We start from the raw sequence: 18,629 nt of genomic DNA on the forward strand, positions 1-18,629 counted from the left end.
TCTAAACACAACATTCCATGCGCCGCCCTTTGTTCTTTCTCATTTTCTTTTGGCTTTAAAAACCTTTTAGCCGCACTGCCTCTCTGTAAAAGGTCAGCAGCAACAGGCACCTTTCAGCTCACCTACGCTTTCCATTTTTCTGCACTTTATTGTCGATTTATTCAAGATAATGATGTCATGCTTACAAGCCTACCTCATTAAACACACTTAAAGGCCTACTGAAACCCACTATTACCGACCACGCAGTCTGATAGTTTATATAGCAATGATAAAATATAAGCATTGCAACACATGCCAATACTGCCGGTTTAGTTTACTAAATTGCAATTTTAAATTTCCCGCGGAGTTTCTTGTTGAAAACGTAGCGCAGGGGTCGGGAACCTTTTTGGCTCAGAGAGCCGAAAAGCCAAATATTTTAAAATGTATTTCCGTAAGAGCCATATAATATTTTTTTTTTAACACTGAACACAACCAAACGCGTGCATTTTTAAGTAAGACCAACATTTCTAGAGTATAATAGGTCTCTTATTCTTTGTAATAACATTGTTACTCTGAAGCGAACTGTGGAGGGGGCGTGGCCTGCGGGCCTGCAGCGACAGGTGCATAAAAGCCCCACCTGTACCATGTTATCTAATCACCTGTCGCTCTGTTATAAGCAACAGCCAAGAGGAGAGATGGGGTTGGGGCAGGAAATACAATTGCTGGAAAGCAACTGAGAGACTTATTGAAAAATAAAACAATAATGTAACCCCGAAAAGGGCTCTCATGTGGGTGCTTAATGGTCTGAAGAACCCCCAGGAGGGCAAGCCCCACACTAACCAATAATAACTAAATAACTTCTTACCATTAACGCAACTTCTTGAACGGATGGATGGATTAAAAATGCATGAGAATGTTTTATATTTTGAACATTATTTTTAACACTGTGATTACAAGTGAAATAATTGATTACTTATCGTTTTAAGCAACATCAGCTCAGATTTATCCGAGAGACAGATGCAGTCATCAAAAGAGCCACATCTGGCTCCCGAGCCATACGTTCCCTACCCCTGACGTAGCGGAATGATGCCGTGTGTTTGTGACGTTATTGGTTGGAGGTGACATATTAGCCCAGCACCACTTATGGCTAAAAGTCGTCTCTTTTCATCGCATAATAACACAGTAATTTGGACATCTGTGTTTCTGAATCTTTTGCAATTTGTTAAATTAATAATGGAGACTATAAAGAACAATGTTGTTGGTGGAAAGCGGTGTATTGCAGCTGCCTTTAGCACCGAGACACAGCCGGTGTTTCTTTGTTTGTTGTGAAGCTTTACCACAGAGTGGTCAAGAAAACATGTTTCTCTACGTCAACCAGCATGTTTTTGGATGGGAAAATTTTGATATATATATCTTACCGGAGACATCAGTGGATTATGCGTCCTCCTGCAGTAGCTGTCAAAAAGGCAGCTGTGAGCTTGGCTCCTCGGTTTCTCTCTGAGACACTGCGTGTTCACCGCAGCCATCCGACTTTGAGGTATGTCTTTACAATCTCACTAAAACACTATTAAAACAATAAGCAGATAAGGGATCTTCCAGAATTATCCTAGTAAATGTTTTTAATTACATCTGAAACGCTCACACTGCCGCCGCCCTGAGCCATCGCTTTTTATTTTATTTTATTTTATTATTATTTTTTTTCTAGTCCTTCACTATCAATATCCTCATCCACGAATCTTTCATCCTCACTCAAATTAATGGGGAAATTGTCGCTTTCTCGGTCCGAATTGCTCTTACTGCTGGTGGCTCACATTATAAACAACGTGAGGAGCCCTCACACCGGTGACGTCACGTGCACATACTTCCGGTAAAGGCAAGGCTTTTTTGTTAGCGACCAAAAGTTGCGAACTTTATCGTCGATGTTCTCTACTAAATCCTTTCAGCAAAAATATGGCTATATCGCAAAATGATCAAGTATGACACATAGGATGGACCTGCTATCCCCGTTTAAATAAGAAAATCTAATTTCAGTAGGCCTTTAACCTCTTAAGGCCCAAGCTGTTTGTTTACATGTTTTTTTTATTTTTCTTTGCCATTTAGGCTTATTGGACCCTAATTAGAATAAAAACTAAGATAGTCTACCCCGGGGGTCGGCAACCCGCGGCGCTGGAGCCACATGTGGCTCTTTAAAGCCGTCTTAGTGGCTCTCTGGAGCTTTTTCAAAAATATATGAAAAATGGAAAAAGATGAGGGGGAAAAAAAACATATTTTTTGTTTTAATATGGTTTATGTAGGAGGACAAACATGACATAAACCTCCCTAATTGTTATAAAGCGCACTGTTTATAATAAACATGCTTCACTGATTCGAGTATCTGGTGAGCGCTGTTTTGTCCTACTAATTTTGGAGGTCCTTAACATGTATAACTTTCTCCGACTTTCTAAGACGTGTTTTGAGACGTGTCTCATTTTGTCCACCAAACCTTTAACATTGTGCATGAATGCACAAAGGTGAGTTTTGTTGGTGTTATTGACTTATGTGGAGTGCTAATCAGACATATTTGGTCACTGCGTAACTGCAAGCTAATCGATGCTAACATACTATTTAGGCTAGCTGTATGTCCATATTGCATCATTATGCCTCAATTGTAGCTATATCTGAGCTCATTTAGTTCTTCTAAGTCCTCATAATTCAATTTATATCTCACTATCTGTATGTAATATGGCTTTTAATTTTTTGCGGCTCCAGACTGATTTGTTTTTGTATTTTTGGTCCATTATGGCTCTTTCAACATTTTGGGTTGCCGACCCTTGGTGTATACGTACACAAATGTGAGCTTTGTTTAGTGACATGCTAATTCTTATTTTTACACTTTTTTTTTTCAACTTCCATTGTATGATATAGACATAATAGGTGTCCACATAAGCGGCCATAAGACCCCAATTCAGTAGTGTACACCATTTTGGAAATAAGAGCAAAAAACTGCTGTCCACGCATGTGGCCACTAAGCCTTTTTAATGAAGAGATGTGCAATCATCATGGGAGGCGCGTAAAGCACAGCATCCCTTTTCATGACAAAAAAATAGCATATATAAAAGTATAAAATGAAACAATAACAATAAAAAATATATATACAGTGGGTCTGGGTTAGATTGAAAAATTTTTTGAATGAAAAATGCACTACTGGCCTGATAAGTCCGAAAGAGAAAGCGTTGATACAGTTTTATCTGCTCACAGATGCTACCTGCTGGTTTATTGAGCACACTGCAGCTAGTGCTGGATAGTCCCCTTCCTTAATGCTTCAGTCACACACAGGATTCTCACAGGAATGAGGCAAAAATACAACCTTACCTACAGTGTATTATTATTTGTCTTAGGGCTGTCATTGAATAAGGATGTTCATAGTGAAACCTGCTATGTAAGATTATGACAATTGTTAACAATCAAGTCAAATCTTTGGCTCGGTTGGTAGAGCGGCCGTGCCAGCAACTTGAGGGTTGCAGGTTCGAAACCCGCTTCCGCCATCCTTGTCACTGCTGTTGTGTCCTTGGGCAATACACTTTACCCACATGCTCCCAGGGCCACCCACACTGGTTTAAATGTAACTTAGATATTGGGTTTCACTATGGAAAGCGCTTTGAGTCACTAGAGAAAAAGCGCTATATAAACATACGTCACTTTTTAAAAAAGAGAAATAAACAGAGGGTGAAATGTAGTAGTCTACACTGACTGGTCACGAGGTGTCAATAACGTCAAATGGATGTGTGCTAGCACTTTTACAGGGAGTATTCTAAAGTGAATTCAAGGTACTTATAGAGGCAATACCGTCTTTCATTAAAGTGAACAAAACAACGTGCACATTTGCGACTTTTTCTACCTTAAAAAACGCTACCGTATTTTATGGACTGTAGAGCGCACTGGATATATGCCGCACCCGCTGAATTTTAGACGAAAATCTTATTTTACAGCCTATTATCCATATCGGACTATAGGCCGCAGATACACTATATTGCCTTTACTCACATATGAACTTGAAGTGCCATCCCATGGAATTGTCCAAAATGTTTTGGTATCCTGGAGCATTTAAAGTTCCTTTCACTGGAACTAAGGGGCCAAACCCAACTCCTGAAAAACAACCCCACACCATAATTCCTCCTCCACCAAATTTCACACTTGGCACAATGCAGTCCGAAATGTAGCGTTCTCCTGGAAACCTCCAAACCCAGACTGGTCCATCAGATTGCCAAATGGGAAAAGTGTGATTCATCACTCCAGATAAGGTGTCTCCACTGCTCTAGAGTCCAATGGCAACGTGTTTTACACCACTGCTTCCCACGCTTTGCATTGGACTTGGTGATGTATGCTAATTGAAAGGTCACATGAAGTTTGGAGCTCTGTAGCAACTGACTGTGCAGAAAGTCTTTGCACAATGCGCTTCAGCATCCGCTGACCCCGCTCTGTCAGTTTTTGTGGCCTACCACTTGGTTGCTGTTGTTCCCAAACTCTTCACATTTCTTATAGTAAAGTTGACTGAAATTCGGGAGTCACCTGAGAAAATCCTGAGGGTTGGCAAGTATTACAATTAGCGGTGAATGCACCATCGCTGTATAATACCGGCGGGCCAGCTCTAATGTTAATTTAATAATGTCTCAAGGGCCCAAAAAAATTACATGGCGGGCCAGATTTTGACACCCATGCTCTAGATCAACATTAGGTCTATCTGTCAATATAATGATTTTAAAGATTTAAGTTGTATGCTCTTTTCGTCACAAAAAAAATGTTTTTTAATGGAAAAAACACAAAATATGCAATATTTTCACCCAATATTTTTTTTAAGTGGAATATTTGAAATTATATAGTAATTGGAGCATTAAAAATGTCAAAAACTCATAACACTATTGATTTTATTAATTATAATTTTTTGAGCAATGACATTAAAAAACAAATCACACTAAAATTATTAGGGATCCAAAAGGGGTCCTACTCATTAAAGTGTTAGAAAACAAATGATAAATTTTTTGTAATGTTTACTTTTAACACAATAATCTCGAGATCCACTTCAATTATAAGTATTATTGTTGTTTATGTTTTTTGTTTGTTCATTTTAGGCCCCTTCTTAAAAAAAACAGCTCAGTTTTTTATATGGCAAACACAAAATATGCAACATTTTCCCCCCAAAAATATCTCAAAGTGGAAAATTTTACGTGACGTAATTGGAGCCTTGAATAGGTCAATAATTCATGATGACATTGGTTTTGATTCATTATTATTTTTTAAAGAAAGAAACAGCCTGCATGGCAGCTTTGTGTTATTAGAGTAAATATCGCAACATTTTCTTGTTACATTTCACCCGTTTGCTCTTTTATATCACTTTTTACGTTTGAAAAATGTTCCAATCGTATTTTTAAAATGTGCCGTGGGGTCGTTAAAAAAATTACCTGCGGGCCGCAAATGGCCCCCGGGCTGCACTTTGGACACCCCTGAATTAAAGGAAGTAAAAGTTGTAACAATGTTTCTGTACGTAAACTCAACAGACGGGAACAAAGCAAATATAGAATCCATAATTAAAAAATAATTATGTCTATAAATATACGGTATCTCTTTTGTAATGGGCGCATGACCACTCTTTTAGTTCAGTAGTCAGGACGCTCGCCTCCAACACGGGCAGCCTTGTGAAGGTCACCACGTGTCACAGAATCAGAGCACCGCTAACTTTTTTTTTTGATCAGGAAAAGTGCAAATTCTCAGATTTTTACATGTTATGAATGATTTGAATCATATACAGAAACAAGTTAACACGATGAGATGGCGACTTGTCCAGGGTGTACCCCGCCTTCCGCCCGATTGTAGCTGAGATAGGCGCCAGCGCCCCCCGCGACCCCAAAAGGGAATAAGCGGTTGGAAATGGATGGATGGATGGATGGATGGATGGATGTTAACACAATTGAATTGAAAAATATTTATAGACATATTTATAGGCATGCGGCTTTTTAGTGCCGCCCTAGTGGCTCCCTGGAGCATTTTTAAAAAAAAAATTGAAAATGGAAAAAGATGGGGGAAAAACATTTGTTTTTGTTTTTATTTTTTTTGTTTGAGGATAAAAATGACACAAACCTTCCCAATTGTTAGAAAGCCCACTGTTTAATGTGTGTGTGTATGCTTCACTGATGAGAGTGAACATCGTTTTCTCCTACTAATTTCGGCGGTTCTTGAACTCGCCACGGTGTGTACTGTGACGCAACAGTTTGTTTACAGGTAAAATCTTCCACTCTTTCTTCGTCTCATTTTGTCCACCAAACGTATTATACTGTGCGTGAATGCCCAAAAGTGCGCTTTGTTGATGTTATTGATCTGTTTGGAGTGCGAATCAGGCATATTTGGTCAGGGCATGACCGCAAGCTAATCCATGCTAACATGCTATTTAGGCTCAGTTCAGTTCAGTTTTATTTATCTCCTTCATTGATGTGGATCTTTGATCAAAAGACGATTAAACCTCAACAACTAAACACACATTTACACACCAATGCCTGAGAAGGAACAGGATGAAGAAAATCTTATATTTTCCTGCCCCCTTCAATATAATACGTTGTCTTACTTAATGGATAGCATACAAACTAAACAAATATGTCCAAATATAATGAAAACAAAAAATAAAACACAGCAAGTGCAAAACTTCAATAAGTACAAACCAAACAAAAAAAAGTAATATACACTTCACAGGATGATAGAAAACAAATACAAAACCAGACACAAAAAATAAGTCAAATAATAAAATAATAAGTGCATCATTATGCCTCATTTGTAGGTATATATGAGCTTATTTAATATCCTCTACTTTTATCCTCTTTGTACATAATTTAGTTTTGCATGTCTCATGACACATTATCTGTATGTAATATCGGCTGAATTTCAGACAGTTTGTGTGCCATGTTGTTCCAGACCACAGCAAACATTACCTAGCTTGCCAAAGATTGTATTAAATCTATCAAAAGAAGACAACCTGCCGTTTCCTTCAACTTGGACACACACATATTTACCTTTGGCCGTTAAAAAGCCAGTAATTTCCAGGAGTTATCTCACATTCTGAGTAGCCCCTGATTTACTAATGGTTTCTAATGTTGTAAAAAAATATTAGATTGGGGGCGGTACAGCTCGGTTGGTAGCAACTTGAGGGTTCCAGGTTCGATCCCCGCTTTCACCATCCTAGTCACTGCCGTTGTGTTCTTGGGCAAGACACTTTACCCACCTGCTCCCAGTGCCACCCACACTGGTTCAAATGGAACTTAAATATTGGGTTTTCACTATGTAAAGCGCTTTGAGTCACTAGAGAACAGCGCTATATAAATATAATTCACTTCACATTTCAACATTTCGCGTGACACATTGCCATTTTGATAGAAGGCTATTATAGCTAATAAAGACACTTATATCATGTGTTGTCTTCATCATAAGACTTATAAACAGCTCTTAATTTTTTGCGGCTTCAGACAAATTAGATTTTTGTATTTTTGGTGCAATATAGCTCCTTCAACGTTTTGAGTGGCCGATCACTGATTTATACATTTATTTTCTTTCGTAATTTTTGATTTGTCCATGATTTTACCTGCCCTGACCGCACGTTACTGTTATACATCTAGTCTTGTAAATACTGTAGGTATTTCAAAACAAAAAACACTTTGGACTTCCTTCAATTGTAACAATGAAATTGGTAGATTCCAAGTCAACTTCAAATTTGTCTCGCCTATGGATCATGTTATGTTTTGGTCGTGTTCGGTTTTGTTCTTTGGACACTCAGTTCCTGTTTTGCACTTCCTGGTTTGTTTTCGTTACCATGCCAACTCATTAGCTTTCACCTTGTCTTCATGTCACGCCCCTGTCTTCTTGTCTCACACTTGCTTGCACTTATCATGTTCATTATTTAAGCCACAGTTACCAGGTAGTCAGCCTGGCAACATCATCTCCTTCTCATATCTACCACCTGTTACGCACCTTGCAAAGATCCATGTCTCGTTCACAGTTCCATGTCATGTAGGTTTTTGTTTATAGTTCATAGTTAATTGCCTTTGTGCTAGTCTTTTGTTTTCATAGCCCAGTTTTTGTACCGCCATTGTGCGCGCCTTTGGTTTGTTCCTTTTACGTGAGCGCTGCATCGTGGATGCACGAGGAGGGCCACCTCAGAGATGCATGGGACCAAAACAAGCAGGATGAAGGTAGGAACAGGTTTTAATATAAAATTACAAAAGAAAACTTGACAAAGGATCTAAATTATAGGTGTGCCTTAGCACGGACAGGGAAATGCTAATCGTTAGCAAAGGCAGAGTTCAAAAGTCCAACAACAGCGCGAGCCGAGCGCGGAGAAGCTAAGCTAAAACTTAGCAGGCTGAAATACAAACAGACAAAACTCGCGTAACTGTTGCGTGGTGCTAACAAACCAACCAGGCGGAACATGGTAGCAGGCGGGCTTAAATACAAAATCATAATTACGAACAGGTGTGCGCCTGGCACCAGTGCAGGTGAAAACAGATTATGAAACCATGGTGACGAATATAAACAAGGAAATGAACAACTGAAGGGATCGGCAGAGTCCAAACATGATCAAAACATATCAAAAAGCAAAACAATAAACGATCCGTGTAGCGGATCGTAACAGTTCCTGTTTTTAGCTTTAGTGTTAAAATAAAGATGTCTTTACCTTCACGCCATCGCCGTTTCCACTCCATTCGCTTTGCACCTCGGGAAAACAACCCACGCCATAGTCCAAGTTTGACAAAAAAGATGTTGTTAGCTATTTATGAATTGAGATTTAATTGGACAATTCAATGAAGGGGCTTTGCACAACGGGTGAGTGCGTTCTGATTCGTTCTTTGGTTTGCAACTGTCTGCTACAGACTGATGGTGTCAGTTACGAACACTTTATTTCCAATCTAACACCCTCAATGTGTTAATGATCATCCCATTCCACATCCTTGTCTCATCATTTTGCTCATCTTGTTTGCTACCCAGGAATGCCATGTACAGGAAGTCTGGTAGGACTTTATCACACATCAGCAAAGAGGACTTTGGTTTAAACAAATATGTATTTTTTTTCCTCCACTGTGCCAGAGCCTCTTGTGCGGTTCAAACAGCCCCTCATTGATCTCGAAGTATGGGAGCAGGACTTGGCTGTTTTGGAGTGCGAAGTTCCAGAAGACTCCGTTCCAATCACATGGTATCTGGAGGATCGACGACTACAGCCAGGAGCCAAATATGGAATGGAGGAGTGGGGAACAAAACGCCGACTAACGATCCGTGACATCGGAGTAGATGATGACGGGATTTATCTTTGTGAGATGCCTGATGGTGGGAGAAGCATTGCTGAGGTAGCAGTGAAAGGTAAACCGTAAGATCAGATAATTGGATCTGAAAGGAATCTTCAACACCACATAATTATATGGCTCCACTCTAACTACTCTATTCATAAAAATACACTACTGTATATCATCCTGAAATGCTATCCTGTGATACCACCTGGTTGGGAAACTCCATTGGCAGCCAGAACCTGGTTATGATTATCCCCTCCATAATAATATTTTCACTGTGTTACATGACATAAAAGACTTAGAAACGGCAACTTCTGTTTATTCGGACGATACTGATTCCGGTTCATCTTTTCGATTTGATTCCAATTGTTTTAAGAGACATGGTAAAAAATTCCCAATGATATTCACACAGGGCTATTTTCAGCCAGTATTTAAAGATCAATCCTTTGGACTTCAAAAATGAATATTATAAAGTTTTTTTTCCACAGGAATACACTTTCAGAAACTTTATTTTGAAAACCTCATAAAAACATTAAAACATATTATGTTGAATATGTGTTAGTTATGTGATAGGGATATTCCGATCAGGGTTTTATGTTACAACAGGGGTTTCAAACTCATTTTAGATCGGAGGCCACATGGAGAAAAATCTACTCTCAAGTGGGCCAGACTGGTAAAATCACGGCACGATAATTTAAAAATAAAGACATCTTCAGAATGCTTTCTTTGTTTAAAAATAAACCAAGCACATTCTGAAAATGTACAAATCATACTGTTGCGGTTAGTAGTATTATTTCTTTATTTGTCCTTATGTATACTTCCTGAATAAGTTTTGTGATAATATTCAACAGTCAACTCATCGGTGTTAATTTTCAATCTATTCAAATACAAAAATAATATCAAAATCAAATTACAGGATGTTATTTTTGTAGTTTGCTCATTTTCCTTGAATGGTGCACAAACATCACGTGGTTTATTTTGTTTTACACATATAGCATCATCGACAAAGATACAAATAATTGCTATTGCGACATTTAGTGGACACATTTAGAGCAGCGGTTTCTTTCTTTAAGAAATTTTGGCTGATTTTTTTACTTAGCAAACTCATCCCGCCGGATGAAACCTGGACGTTTGACACACCTGTGCTAGAAGTTCCGATACCGATCATCCATCAGTAAAATTAATCGCATGTAATACCTGTACTTTTTTAATTCATTCTTTCTGAGTGCTTCTTAGGCCAGTTTCAAAATATCAACACAACTCATTTTCCTTTCATTACATACCATCACTTGCGCAAATCCAAGTCAATAGCTAATAACTAATTTACTGTACATCATTTTGTCCTGTTTCCATGGCCTTATACCTCAGTTTGTAAACTTAACAAGAAGGATTTAAATAAATATATTTTGGGATAATAAAATCGATCTACATTAATTACTCTGGGATTGATAATATACTGACTGATACTACCTTTGGTATTAACACTACCGATTTATGGATCTATCCATTTTCCCCTTCATCCATGCCTGGCAGTGACTGGCCCAACAGATGTTGTATTCCAGTTATAGTATTCTCTCTGTAAACTCTTATTAATCTGCATTTTAATTTCTGTATTATCAGAGGCTGTATAGTACCAAAATATGATTAATTAGTATCGCGGTCCTATACTAATGCCGTACAACCCTCATGCACTGCATTGTGCAGCTTGGGATATGGAGGACTCTGCCTCAATAAAATCCTGCGCCTACTTTTTGCCTGAAGGCAGAACACATTTAATGAATAAAGTTTACGTACACAGAGACATGGTTCGCACACTGAGGCTCATTTAGCTCGATCTAAAAGTTCTGAAATCGGAAAGCTCGGAAATAGAAGGGTTCGTAAATAGAGGTTCCAAAGTAGTTCCAAATCAGGTAAAATAATACTGTATAGCACCAAACTTTTCAAGGCCTAAATCTACTCTACTGTTAAATGAAAGACAAAGTTACAGTATACCCCGCTTTTGAAACTTTACAACTACAACTCGATACTATCGTGGGAAACACAGCCGTAGTGTATTGGTCAGATCGTTCCTTCTGTTTGAAAAATCTTTCATCTGTATTTACAGTACTGTATAATTCTGACCATGTATAAAAGGAGAGGAAATCCTAAATAAGGTAAAAAATGTAGTTCTTGTCTTTAATGAATAATATTGAAAAATATTCTATTCAGAAAAAGTGCACAAAAAATCCACATTCAAGCCCAAACGTCTGACTGTACAGTTTTTTCTTTAGTTTGTATGATTGCTTCAACTGTAGGTCATTTTCAATCTGTGTCCTTTCAGGTCCAATTTTGCGGAAGCTTCCAAGGAAAGTGGATGTTTTGGAAGGGGAAAATGCAGCTTTTTGCGTTGAGGTGGAAAAAGAAGAGATGGATATACACTGGTACAAAGATGGTGTTGAGCTGCGTGAAACACATCAGACCATCCTGAAATCCTTTGGCCGAACTCATATTCTTGTCTTTGTTAATACGATGCCCAAAGATTCCGGCCATGTGATATTTTTGGTTGGCAGATCTAAGACTTCCTCTCAACTAAGAGTGAAGGGTATGTCCCAATAAACCGCAGTACTGTATATCAATACAAATAGAATATTACTACCAGTATTGTAACATTTTTCACGGTCTACTTTCAGCGGCCAAAAACTGTCCTCCGAGTTGTCCAGTTGGAGTCCAGATCAATACAGAACGGGCAAACGCAGCACTCCTCTCATGGACTCCAGCTCAGGACTCACGGAAGAACCCTCCATCAGGCTATGTATTGGAGCGACAGGAAGTTGGCACCGGTTCACAGGAGTGGCTACAGTGTCTCACCACTGACTCAGCTACCTCAGTGGAGATCCTTGGAGATAGTGTGCCATGTGAAGCCGATTATCGATTTCGTATTTGTAGTGTCAACAAATATGGAAAGAGCAACAACGTGGAGTTCCCCAGAGCAGTTCACTTGGGTAAGTTGAGATCAATTAATTCATGCCGTACTTAAACATTTTTAACTGCTTGAATCTATACCTATTCCAGTTCCAGTAGCCAGAATACAAGCCCCCTTGCAGGACGCACTGGTGCCAGAAGGACAAGACGCAGTCTTTTCTATTGAGTTATCTGCTTCTGTTATTGGATCGTGGTTTTTAAATGGTACACAACTTCAGGATGATGAACGTTTTTCCATGCGTCGCTCGAGAACACATCAGTCTCTTCGGATTCAAGGAGTTCGAGACACAGAAAATGGAGCCGAAATAACATTTATTGCGTATGGCATTCGGGATTCAGCAGCACTGTATATTCAAGGTATGTTGGTGTTGTTTTCCATTGAACAGATACAAACATACAGTGCGGCAAAAAAGTATTTAGTCAGCCACTTATTGTGAAAGTTCTCCTACTTAAAATGACAACAGAGGTTTGTAATTTTCATCATAGGTACACTTCAACTGTGAAAAACAGAATGTGAAAAAAAATCCAGGAATTCACATTGTATGAATTTTAAAGAATTTATTTGTAAATTATGGTGGAAAATAAGTATTTGGTGAACCATTCAAAGCTCCTACTGATGGAAGGAGGTTTTGGCTCAAAATCTCACGATACATGGCCCCATTCATTCTTTCCTTAACACGGATCAATCGTCCTGTCCCCTTAGCAGAAAAACAGCCCCAAAGCATGATGTTTCCACCACCACGCTTCACAGTAGGTCCGGTGTTCTTGGTATGCAACTCAGTATTCTTCTTCCTCCAAACACGACCAGTTGAGTTTATACCAAAATGGATACATGGATGATACAGTAGAGAATTGGGAGAATGTCGACGTGGTCAGATGAAACCAAAATAGAACTTTTTGGTATAAACTCAACTCGTCGTGTTTGGAGGAGGAAGAATACTTAGTTGCATCCCAAGAACACCATACCTACTGGGAAGCATGGGGGTCGAAACATCATGCTTTGGGGCTGTTTTTCTGCTTAGGGGACAGGACAATTGATCCGTGTTAAGGAAAGAATGAATGGGGCCATGTATCGTGAGATTTTGAGCCAAAACCTCCTTTCATCAGTGAGAGCTTTGAATGGTTGACCGAAGACTTATTTTCCACCATAATTTACAAATAAATTCTTTAAAATTCATACAATGTGAATTCCTGAATTTTTTTTTGCCTTCTTTCCGTCACAGTTGAAGTGTACCTATGATGAAAATTACAAACCTCTGTCATCATTTTAAGTGGGAGAACTTGCACAATCGGTGGCTGACAATACTTTTTTGCCCCACTGTATCAAATGATATTTGATTAATAGAAAATTATTAATCCTCATGGATTTTTTTTCTAATGTGCAGCTCCTCTCGTCAAGTTTTCACCAATGTCAGAAATGGATCGAAACAAATTTGTAGAAATTGGGAACCCGATCGTGCTCTACTGTGAGCTCTCAGACCCTGTAACTCCAGTGAATTGGTATAAGAATGGGGCCGAATTACAAACAACAGACGGTCTTCATATCCAATCGGAGGGTACCATGAGGAGAATTGTCATTCAGTCAGCAGAATTCTCACATTCAGGAGTGTATTGCTGTGATGCCATCGATGACGTCATCAGGTTCAATGTGGAAGTAGAGGGTAAGTTTGAGACGTTCTTATGTCTTAGTGTTGCAGCAAATGTATTTTTAAACGGCTTAAATGGAAAATGAATTGCAGTATTCCTCTTTTGAAATATAAATTACTGTCTTATTTAACCCTAAAAAGTTGAAATTATTCAAATATCCGTAGCTCCATCTGGGAGGTTTTCAGCAATTCCTGAAGCCGAGAGGAACAAAACCATCTACGCCGGCAGCCCTATTATTTTACAATGTGAGCTGTCAGACCAGGATGCCCAGGTGCACTGGTACAAAGATGGGGCAAAGATCTTTCCTCAAAGTGGAGTAGATATTCAAACCGATGGCTTGGTGAGGAAGTTGGTTATTCCATCAGCGGACTTTTACCACACGGGGTTGTACTGCTGCAAGACAAAGGGTGACGCTGTCACATTCAGTCTGAACATCAAAGGTGATTTCTTTTTACTTTTGGCCGTATTTTTTTCAATGCATCCTATATTTAATATGCAAAGCACCTAACTCTCACAACACTAGTATTGGAAGCTGTTGCTTAACTGTAACCAGTTTCTGCATTAAGTATTACTTGATTGAGTGTAAGTTTTTAAGTTGAACTAATTGCTAACATTAATTTACAGTGGTCTTGATGTTTACATAAGTTTGACATTAGATATTGGTTTAACTATATCTGTAGCTCCACCTGTGAAGTTCTGCACAATTGCTGAAGAGATGAAGACAAAACAGACTGAAGCAAGGAGTCCTGTTGTACTCCAGTGTGAGGTTTCTGATCCTGTTTGCTGGTTCAAGGATGAAACCCAACTCATTGCAGACTCAGATTTAGAAATCTCTTCAGAAGAAAACACAAAGACATTAGTTGTTCAGTCTACAGAGCTGGGCCACTCTGGTGCGTATCGACGTACAACCAAAGATGACACCACGGACTTTCAAGTGGAGATAAAAGGTGACCTCTTTTCTTTTGCCCAAATGTTTGAACCTCACCCTTTCTTTTATGTGTAGTACGCAACTGCATGACATCCCTTGAACTCAAACACCTATTATGTTGTTAAGCAAAAAACAATACCAAATGGCATAACATATAAATGTATGACTTGACAGCAACTTCATACTCTTCTTAGTAGTTTCTTTGTGAAGGTATTGATTTAGATTTCTGAATCTCTAATGCTAGCCGTGCCAGTGATGTCATGCACTGATGTTGACGTTGAGAGAACCAAGTCCTTCAAAATGGGCGAACCTTTGGGGCTGGAAAGTGAGATTGCAGACTCCACTTTTCCTGCACAATGCTGTACAGATGGCATACAGCTCTTCCCACATGAAGAGTTGGACATACCAACTAATGGCACATTAGGCCAACTCATTGTCCCTGCAGAACTTGGGCATTCAGAGCAGTACAACTGTGATGACCCTCTCCCTGTCAATGTGGATATTCGAGGTGATTATAAATGAATATCTAAATCCTAGAGCAATTTGGCAGACTGTCTTTAAACTAGGACCAACTAACATTTAATGTATCGGTCTGTGTCTTCCTTGTTTTTGTAACATTTTGATAATGTATTGTTTTACTAATCTATATCCAAAGACGTTTTTTTACAGACAGTTGAGCAGAGTTGATCAGAGTAAGGACCTGTACTGTTTATCCACATTTATAATTTGAATTATTGCCTTTAGCTCCAACGGTGCCAGTGTCACCCTCACCGAAGTGTATGGAGACACAATCACTTGAGGCACCTTGTCCCAGTGAGCAATCGTTTGAGATTTCAAACCCTGTTGGGCAGGTGTCACTGCAGAAGGCTGAAGTGACAAACTTAAGTTTGGAACAAGAAGCCAACAAGAAGACTCTTGTCATTGAACCAACTCATCCTTCAAATTCTGGATCATACTATCTTGCAACAGCAGATGATGTTGCTCCATTAGTTGTAAACAATCAAGGTGATTTATTTATCTCTTCTCTTTTTGTATGTGTCGTTTGACCCAATATCAAGCAGCTTTTTCCTGTGTTAGTTGCTTCTTGTTTGTTATTGTTATCCAAAACTGATATCAGAACACCGCAATGACTTGAAATTATAATACTCCACTCCAAAATGATTGTCCATAGTTCCAGCTGTGACAAATGGCCTAGATGTCCAGAGAGCTGAGTCTACTGAAGTGCCTTGCCCAATTGTTCAACAATTTGAGATTTCCGATCCCATTGCCAAAGCTTGTTGGTACAAAGACGGAACCCCAGTCCACGCAAAAATGGATACGATTTCCGAACCTAAGAGCAGCGTCCAAGTCTTTCCATCTCCAGTCATATTTGACTTGCCTGGTGATGCAAGTTTTAGCTGTGAAACATCTGGCGCTCCGTTAAATGAGGAAACAAAAGGTGTTTTTACTCATCTTACGTGCAAGTTTACAATTGAAGTATTTTGTCTTTGCGTCACAGGATATGACCAAGCTCATTGTTTTCTCTTTGGCTTTGTCCAAACAGCAAAGCAGTGTCACTATGGGGATGAAATTGATGAGGTTTCTGACGCATCAGTCCAAATCACTGCGGATGTCAAAGGTGATTTTATGTATCTCATCATCAGTCATCCATGTTAACCCAACCCATATACGCCATTAACAATAGTTGTTAGTTGGTTGGTTGGTTCATCAATCTGAAGCACACGATTTGATGAAAATTGCTTTTCGCCATCTTGTCCTTTCTGGTTTCATATTACTTTGTGCAGTTTGTGCTCTTGAACAAGTGTGCGGGTGTTTAGTGGTTGAGTAGTTGCCTCAACTAACATCTGTTGTACTGTATGTTGTGTTTTTCATTACTTTATTAACTGTAACAAACATATTTGCTCTCAAAATGCTGCTTACAATCTTTGAGCTCATTCCATGTGTTATACATCGCCAGAGCCTCTCATTCATCTTACAGCCACAAACTTTTATCCTGTTGCAATGACAACAAACTCTTATAAAGGAATGCAATATACTTCTTCAAATATATAAGTAAGTATCAGTGTTTTGTGTAAATGTTAATGCTATAGTCTATAAGGGGGAACTATAAGTTTGATTTCAGACCAAAGCTGGTCGACCATCTTGTTTGTCTTTGCAATGGATTGCAGCTTAACTTCATCCTAACCCACACAATGATGTCAATGAAATTGTGTTATGAGAAGAAACACTGAGACCAACAACCACTGAAAACCTTTCTGCTTATAGCTACACTGCCAAGGTTTGCCTCTGAACAAGAGCAGAAGGAAGGAGCTTGTTTTGAGGACTGCCTTTTCCCAAAGTCCAAGTCCGGCATTTTCAACAAGAGTGGAGATACCAGGACATATGAAGAACATTCCAGCCACAAGACAACACTGTCAAATCCTGAAAATATCCCCAGCCCGATTTTAACAAAAGATCAAAAAGAGCTTAACAACCAACAAGCAGTAAATACCAAATCTCCATCTAACTGCAACTTAATAAAGCCATCTATCACGAAACGTGACATGTACTACCAAACTAAACATCTCACAGAATCCCAAGGAGAGAAATCATTTTTCCACACACAGGAACCAGAAGAGACACCCATTTCTGAACAGTTTATGGCTTCCTTGCAACCAGTTGCCCCATCAGATGTTGGGAGTTTTCAACAGAGAACATGTGTTCAATCAAAGGAATATAAGCTCAAGACTGAAACTGCCCAATTAGAAGAGCATAATAGCTCAGCACAGATGGCTGTCCTGTCAGAATTAGGTCACAAGCAAACGATTTCAAATCCTAAATCAAGGCATTTTATTAAGGATTTAAAGCCTGCAGCTGTTCCATTAGACAGGTTCAGTAAGTCTGAAAAAATCCCCCACCCTGAGAAACGTTATAGCTCCACAACCGTTCAAGCAGAGGAGCTCTGCAATTCCACAGAAAGGCCAGTCATAATGACAAATAATCTTCTTAATTGCATCCAAACTATGACAGTCTACGCAGACAAACCAAGGGACTTGATACAGACTGATTTTTACCAATCTGAAGAGGTAAATAGCCAGCTGGATAGACCAACTGTCTCTGCAACAACAAAATATACACCTGACTCTACATGTTTTACGGAACTGCATGACTCTGTACAACCAGATTTTGTGCAATCAAGGGGGCATTCCAATTTCCAAACACCATCTGTCAAACCGGAGGAGATCTTGCAAACAGAACCAGCTCTGTTTACCAAACAATATCCATCCTTGCTGGAAACAACAGTCCAGAGAGATTGTCATCGCAATACAGATACTGCTAAGGACCAAATATACAGCACACTAAACTATGGGAAGAAATCTTCAAGGCAGTTTTCAGGTTCCACCTGTTCCAAGCAGACATCCCGTGTCCCATCAGAGTGTTATCCACCAAGGACATTTGAGAGTCTCAACAGTGTCGCTGCAATTAAGGTGGCTGTTGAAGGTGATTTAAATGGTTATCATTACCAAAAAAAAAATAGCACTTCTTTACAAAATGAAGTTTTTGCCAGCTTGAGTGTCTACACTTAATTATTTAAGTATTTACTTAAATGAAACAAAAACAATTATCCAATGTGAACATTTAATTGATAATCTGAGGAGAATATGAGCAAACACAGAAATCCTAATATGAGAAAGATCAACCAAATTGAATAAAGCTCGAATAAATACAAATAAATACTTTACATGCAGTTGCGTTCAAAAGTTTATACATACGTTTGAATCTCATATACATTGCCTGGCCTTTAATGTTTATTTGAACCATTTTTTCCAGAGTCA

The 18,629-nt window shown here is 39.0% G+C and overlaps 1 protein-coding gene across 2 annotated transcripts in view; it reads left to right on the forward strand.

Moving 5' to 3' along the window:
* LOC133564247 (obscurin-like protein 1) overlaps positions 1-18,629 on the forward strand; it is a 93,992-nt gene that overhangs the window by 11,830 nt on the left and 63,533 nt on the right. For both annotated transcript variants that reach the window (XM_061918428.1, XM_061918427.1), the window contains 6 exons: positions 9,082-9,351; positions 11,599-11,859; positions 11,948-12,259; positions 12,330-12,596; positions 13,625-13,900; positions 14,051-14,326. In XM_061918428.1, the coding sequence (XP_061774412.1) occupies positions 9,082-9,351; positions 11,599-11,859; positions 11,948-12,259; positions 12,330-12,596; positions 13,625-13,900; positions 14,051-14,326 (1,662 nt within the window). The remainder of the gene's footprint in view (positions 1-9,081; positions 9,352-11,598; positions 11,860-11,947; positions 12,260-12,329; positions 12,597-13,624; positions 13,901-14,050; positions 14,327-18,629) is intronic.

This window comes from Nerophis ophidion, linkage group LG13 (genome assembly GCF_033978795.1).
Source record: "Nerophis ophidion isolate RoL-2023_Sa linkage group LG13, RoL_Noph_v1.0, whole genome shotgun sequence".
NCBI classification, from domain to species: Eukaryota; Metazoa; Chordata; class Actinopteri; order Syngnathiformes; family Syngnathidae; genus Nerophis; species Nerophis ophidion.